At 36.9% G+C, this 7,085-nt stretch overlaps 1 protein-coding gene across 1 annotated transcript; it reads left to right on the top strand.

Annotated features, from left to right (window-relative positions):
* The first annotated feature begins 248 nt into the window (after positions 1–248).
* Positions 249–6,067, top strand: LOC107567454 (WD repeat-containing protein 31-like). The gene is made up of 8 exons (XM_016253135.1): positions 249–471; positions 663–890; positions 967–1,098; positions 1,169–1,295; positions 2,990–3,064; positions 4,163–4,348; positions 4,432–4,594; positions 5,700–6,067. Exons 3-8 carry the CDS (start codon positions 1,052–1,054, stop codon positions 5,858–5,860), a joined length of 759 nt encoding a protein of 252 aa, XP_016108621.1. The 5' UTR covers positions 249–471; positions 663–890; positions 967–1,051; the 3' UTR covers positions 5,861–6,067.
* Positions 6,068–7,085: the final 1,018 nt, after the last annotated feature.

A 7,085-nucleotide genomic window follows, 5' to 3' on the forward strand; every position in this document is an offset into this window, starting at 1 on the left:
AATAGACAAGTCATTTGACTTATTTTTGATGTAAGATTAAGATATTCCTATTCGATTATTATTAACCTATGCATAAACTGATGTATATCTGTACAAATGTAAATAATTTGGATTTTAATCATATAATTTAATTTAATTTGTTTAGCTTAATTTAGTTGCGTTTACTGTTTATTTTTAAGTTTGCTTTGCTAAATTTATCAAGTGGTCCTTTTGTTTAGAAAATCCACGTGACCTGACGCCCCGCCTCCTGTGCGCTCACGTGACCTCCGTGCGCCTGGTAACAGCGAAAGCGTCTCTCGTGGAGAAGATGAACTCGAGGAGTCGCGGAAGATTTACCGAAACGGATCACGATGCGCGATAAATCCTTAGTTCACGTACTTTCAACAAGCTCCGCCATAACACGCACACATGCGAGCCCTTCACAGTCACACTGACAGCGATATCCGGCTAAGCGTCTTAAGGCTTGGGACGGTAAGTTTTGTTTTGGTGCATTTAATGCGCGTCTAGAAGTGCATCGTGTAGTTTAATAGCAGATGCATGGACTAAAAGCGATGCTGCATGCTTGTCGTGCAGTTCTTGCTGATTTACTTTCAACAGAGCAATGCATTCTGCACCGGAACTCTCTTTCTCTCTCTCTCTAAATAGCTTTTTCATATCTGAAGATTTATTGCAGGTGATGGAGATATTGGTTTGGCCAAATATTGCCATATTGCATCTTACTTGTTACCTAAGGCGATGAGGCACTAATGCACTTAATAGGATTCAGGTCGCCCTCCCTGTCTTCCTGGAGCTCTCACAAGCAAGCTGTGTCCATACATAACTGAACCCGATACATAACTGATTACCAGCTTATGCTAGAGACACACAACATCAGCATCTGTTCTTGGCAGGTAATAGCTCCCTTGTGAGGTTGCCAGGCACTTGACGTCTTCATCAACGTGTAAAAAAACCCTGTAATTCTTACAGATCCCAAAAGAGTTTGAAGATGGCCTGTGCTGTGGAGAGATGAGTGAGACCTCCTGATATCAGGTGATTAGACGCGCGTACAGGCATGGGGAAACTACAGAGCAAGTTTCGGCGGCGCTCGGACCTTTACAAGTGAGATATGATGAGTAGTGATGTTTTGGTTGTGGTGGATTTGTGATTATTGAGGCTGTATTGTTGACAGGGCCAAAGAGGGGGCGGAGCTTGCACCTGTGCACCAGGTAGTGCAGTATGAAGCCGCTCACACGGATGCCGTCAACTGTGTCGTCAGCCTGACCTCTGACCTGTGTGTGTCAGGAGGGCATGACCAGGTGAGCTGGAGAAGCATTGAATAGGAGGGAGGTTTGGAGATGAATTAGTGTTGGGGGTGTTGGATGTCAAAGGTTAAAGGGATAGTTCACCCAAAAATGAAAATTCTGTCATCATTTACTCACCCTCATGTCGTTCCAAACCTGTATGAGTTGCTTTCTTATGTTGAACACAAAAGAAGATATTTTGAAGATTGCTGGTAATCAATCAGTTGGTGGTTGCCATTGACTTCCGTAGTAGGGAAAAACACACTATGGAAGTCAATGGCAACCACCTACTGATTGATTACCAGCAATCTTCAAAATATCTTCTTTAGTGTTCAACATAAGAAAGCAACTCATACAGGTTTGGAACGACATGAGGGTGAGTAAATGATGACATGAAATGATGAATTTTCATTTTTGGGTGAACTATCCCTTTAAGTGTGGAATTAATGGAATTGCACAAATGAAGCTCTACCCACCTTGGTTACTGTGTTCATAAATTCATAAAGTGTTTTATGAACACTTTTCATATAAAGTGTTTTATGAACATACCCACTTTATGAACACTAATTCATAAAGTGGGTAAAGCTGATTGAATTGTGGCATTGCAAAACATTTTATCATGTTTTTCTTTTTAAAAAAAAGCTAGAAAACTGCAGCGAAACCATATATTGTTAATTAAAACTATCTATTTTTTGTTAGTTAAAATAAAGTATACATATTAGTTGAAAAACTTGGAAAATTGGAAATTGTCTCCTTAACTCAAATGAGTTTAAGCTGAAGTACTAAAATTAAAACCGAAACAATAGAAATAGGAATAGAAATGTGTGTGTGTGTGTGTATACAGTACATAAACAAAGTAACAAAAATTACAAAGCATATCTAACTACTAAAATGTAAACTAAAATTATGAAATGAAAAACTTAAAATATGAAAATACAGACTAATTCAATAAGTAATGTATAAATGTTAGTTGAAAAATGTCAAGTTTAGGTTGAAGTACTAAAATTAAAACAAAACGTATACACTGCTGTTCAAATGTTTGGGATCAGTAAGATTTTTAATGTTTTTTTTTAAGTAGTTTCTTATGCTCATCAAGGCTGCATTTATTTGATCAAAAATACAAAAAAATAATAATTTTATGAAATGTTAAATAAAGTTTCTCTATTTTAAAATACTTTAAAATGTAATTTATTCCTGTGATGCAAAGTTGAATTTTCAGCATCATTCCTCCAGTCTTCAGTGTCACATGATCCTTCAGAAATCATTCTAATATGCTGATTTATAATCAGTGTTGAAACTGTTGTGCTGCTTAATATGTTTTTGGGACCTGTGATACGTTTTTCAGGATTTTTTGATAAATCAAAAGAACAGTGTTTATTCAAAATAGAAATTTTGTGTTACAATATACACTACTACTTAAAAGTTTGGGGGTGAGTAAATTTTGACTGTAGCAACCACCCAGAAACCCATAGCAACAGCACATGCTAAAACCACTCCGAACATCTTAGCAATTGCATAGCAATGCTTGTGTAACATTAAGAAGCATGCAAAAATCTAGCTAATTTTGTATTTCAGATTGTTGCCACTATTGGCACAGAAATTCCACATTTAAGGCTTTAAATCAACAGGCAATGATAGTTATAATATATTTTTCATTGATTGACATTATGTGCATTTTAATATGATTTGTGTCACTGTTTTTTGGTCAGGCTGTTGTTGTCTGTGACTGGAGAGCTGGAAAACAGTGCAAATCATTCCAGGGCCACAGCAGAGAGATTACAAAGGTAAAGGCAAAGCTTGGATTTATTTTGGAACGATTTTCATTAGTGGAGAAAAAAATGAATAAAACACTACAAATATACCCCAGCGACTTAAGACTGCTTTTGTGCTCCAGGGTCACATATATAGTTAGATATATCTTTGTCGTTTCACAATAAGGTCCCATTAGTTAATGTTAGTTAATGCATTAACCAATAAGCAATTCATTTGTTACAGTACTTTTTTAAATCTTTGTTAAGGTTGGTTATTAAAATACAACTGTTTATTGTAAGTTCATGTCAGCTTAGGTCCATTAAATAAAATTTAAAGGAATAGTTCACCCAAAAATTATAATTTGCTGAATATGTACTCGCCTTCAATCCATCATGTTTGTTTCTTAGAACAGATTTGGACAAATTTAACATCACTTGCTCACCAATGGATCCTCTGCAGTGAATGGGTGCCGTCAGAAAGACAATACCAATAATCAACAAGTAATCCACACACCACTCCAGTCCATCAATTAACATCTTGTGAAATGAAAAGCTGCATGTTTACAAGAAAAAATCCATCCATCAGGGTGTTTTAACTTTATATCGCGGCTTCCGGCCAAAATACTCCATAATCCATAATAATGCTTCCTCCAGTAGGAAAAAGGCCATCCCCTGTTGTCCTCTCACATCTAAAAATCCACCTACATATTTGTTTAGAACTATTTTAGACTGTTTTCACTTGTAAATAGTGCTTGATCAGTGCATATTTCTCTCTTGATTCAGCCGAGACGACTTTTTCCATTGGAGAAAGCAATATTACGGATAGAGGACTCGTATTTTAGACGAAAGCAGCGATATGAAGTTAAAAACATCTAGTTTCTTTCAAACATGCCGTTTTTCATGTCACCAGACGTTAATTGATGGACTGGAGTGGTGTGGATTATTGTGATGATGTCATTATCAGCTGTTTGGACTCTCATTCTGACGGCACCCATTCACTGCAGAGGTGAACAAGTGATTTGCCCATTTGCTAAATGTGACCGTAAGGCATGAAAATGTTAAGATAGTGCAAGCATTGTTGAAATCATGATTTCTGTAAAGCTGCCTTGAAACAATGCATCTTATTAAAAGCGCTATATTAATGTTTTTGATTTGTGTGTTGGTGTGTGTCTCAGGGTGTGGGATAGCCGTACCTGGCAGGTCACTAACACATTTCCGGCAAAGCAGTATATCCAGACACACTGTGACATCAGCTCCAACTGTTACCACCTGCTGTCGTCCAGCAATGGCTTTGGTGGTCAGGGTTGTGAAGCCACGGTGAGTGTGTGTACGGATACTGCCAGGACACAGTTCGCCATGTGCATGAATTCAAACATCTGTGTGTTTATGATTGTGTGTAGCTGTGGGACCTCAGGCAGCCCGGCTGTAAGGTGGCTGAATACAGAGGACACCTGCAGACCACGGCATGCTGCGTGTTTGTGCCTCCCCGTCCCGGATGTCCTGCCCTCGTGGCGTCATCGTCGTATGACAGCTCAGTAAAAATATGGGATCAGAACACTGCAGGTAACACACACACATACACTTGTATTAAGTGAATTGGCCAGCTGGCGCATAATAGGCCAGCTTCCTGTTTGTGGAAGTCAAGTCAGAAAACTTGAGATGTTTAGGTAAGAGAAAAAGAAACTTTGTGAGGAGCCAAACTCAGCTGGGCAAGCTTACTCCTCTGGCTGACATACTTTTAATTGAATATAAATTTGAATTGATCCAGTAAGCAAGTTATTTATTTATTTCTGAAGGAAATTAATACTTTTCTTCAGCAATGATGCATTACACATTAGAATGATTTCTGAAGGATCATGTGACACTGAAGACTGGAGTAATGATGCTGAAAATTCAGCTTTGTATCACAGGAATAAATTACTTTTTAAAATATATTAAAACAGAAAACAGCTTATTTAAAATGACAATAATATTACACAATATTTCTGTTACTACAGTATTTTTCATTAAATAAAATCATTTAATGTGCATTAAATAAAATCCTTTAATGTGCATAAAGACTACATACTTTTTTTTCTGTGAGTAGAATTTAAAGTGTTTTTAAAATCCATTTTAGATACATACACTTAGATAACCATTATTTAAGAGATGTGATTTACTGTGAAATTAAATACATTTTTGCCAGGTTTTGATGATACACTCTTAAAAATAAAGGTGCTTCACGATGCCATAGAAGAACCTTTTTGTCTAAATGGTTCCATAAAGAACCTTTAACATCTGAAGAACCTTTCTGTTTCACAAAAGGTTCTTTGTGGCGAAAGAAGGTTCTTCAGATTATAAAAAGGTAAGAAAGAGATGGTTCTTTAAAGAACCTTTGACCGAATGGTTCTTTGTGGAACCAAAAATGGTTCTTCTATGGCATCGCTTGAAGAACCTTTTGAAGCACCTTTATTTTTAAGAGTGTATGTGGAATTTAAATGCAAATGACACAATTCTCCTTTAAATAACAATGTCATAAGCAACACTTGACACTCTTTCACATTTTCTTTCACGCGTGTCATGCTTTCTGAAACAAACATGTCAAGCTAGTATAATCCTGGAAAAAAGAGTCACATCTGCTTAAAATATTCATGGTTTGACTCTGGTCTCCTCCATATTCTCTCTTCAGCATGTTTGTACACGTTAACGCTGGACGGTTCAGGGCCTTTGGTGTCTCTGGCTCCGTGTGACTCCAGCAGTCTCCTGTGTGCCAGTTTTAACACAGGACTGCATCAGCTGCATCTAGATCAGGGAGCAGTGCCCAGCCTCACTGAAGTGGCTCGCTTCTGACGTCCATCTGGACTGCCTGGAAAATCAAACTGATGAGTTCAAATGAACAAATTTAATAACTGGAACTCCTGGAAATGAGAATGCACACTGCATTTCCAAAGTACTGTATGTGGACACCTTATATACTTATTAAAGAGATAGGTCATCCAAAAATGACAATTTGCTGAAAATGTACTCACCTAAAGCCATCCAAGATGTAAATGAGTTTGTTTCTTCATGGGAACACTCCGCAATGGATCCTCTGCAGTGAATGGGTGCCGTCAAAATGAGAGCTCATAAAAACCACTCCAGACCTTCAGTTAATGTCTTGGGAAGTAAAAAGCTGCGTGTTTGTTTTTATCAGATGTTTGGACGGCACCCATTCACTGCAGAGGATCCATTGCTGAGCAAGTGATGTAATTCTGAATTTCTCTAAATCTGTTATGATGAAGAAACAAACTCATCTACATCTTGGATGGCCTGAGGGGAAGTAAAGTTTCAGCAGATTTTCATTTTTGGGTGAACTATTTCTTTAACAGGTTGGCCTATTGCTAATAGGAGCATAAGTTGTCTAAATGTGTCTAAATGTTCCAACATTGTCCACATATTTTTGACCATGTAGTGTATGATCGTCTGAATACACAAACCATTAAAGGGTGTAAAAACATAAATAACTTACCTAAAGATGAGACTGAGTGGCTATGAAACTCCCTGCCTGCAGAAATTATTTACAATATGGCATTTTCCAAATATGGCTTAATTCAGGGTTAAAAATAATCGGAGATATGATGGGTGCTGTTTTTCTCTCTCTCTCTCTCTCTCTCTCTCTCTCTCTCTGTCTGTGTGTCTCTGTGTCTGTGTCTGTGTCTGTGTCTGTGTCTGTGTGTGTGTGTGTGTTACTGTGTAAACTGATATAGGCAATAAAATGCCGCTCAACTTCTGCTTGGTTGCTGAATATGCTTGAATAAGTTTTTGGAAGCCAGGAGTGTTAAGTACTGGAGTAATTGTACTTAAATATACTGTATGTTAATGTATTATTTTACAACGTTTATGCTTCATTATACTACTATTAGTCCCTACAATTTCAAAATATATATATATAAAAAGGCATCATGGTTTAAAACAGTTAAAAAATTATCTTAATATAGTGTGTGTGTGTGTGTGTGTGTGTGTATTTTATATATATATATATATATATATATATATATATATATATATATATATATATATATATTTTTTTATAACA

This window comes from Sinocyclocheilus grahami, unplaced genomic scaffold (assembly GCF_001515645.1).
Source record: "Sinocyclocheilus grahami isolate Dianchi unplaced genomic scaffold, SAMN03320097.WGS_v1.1 scaffold1160.1, whole genome shotgun sequence".
In the NCBI taxonomy this organism is placed as follows: domain Eukaryota; kingdom Metazoa; phylum Chordata; class Actinopteri; order Cypriniformes; family Cyprinidae; genus Sinocyclocheilus; species Sinocyclocheilus grahami.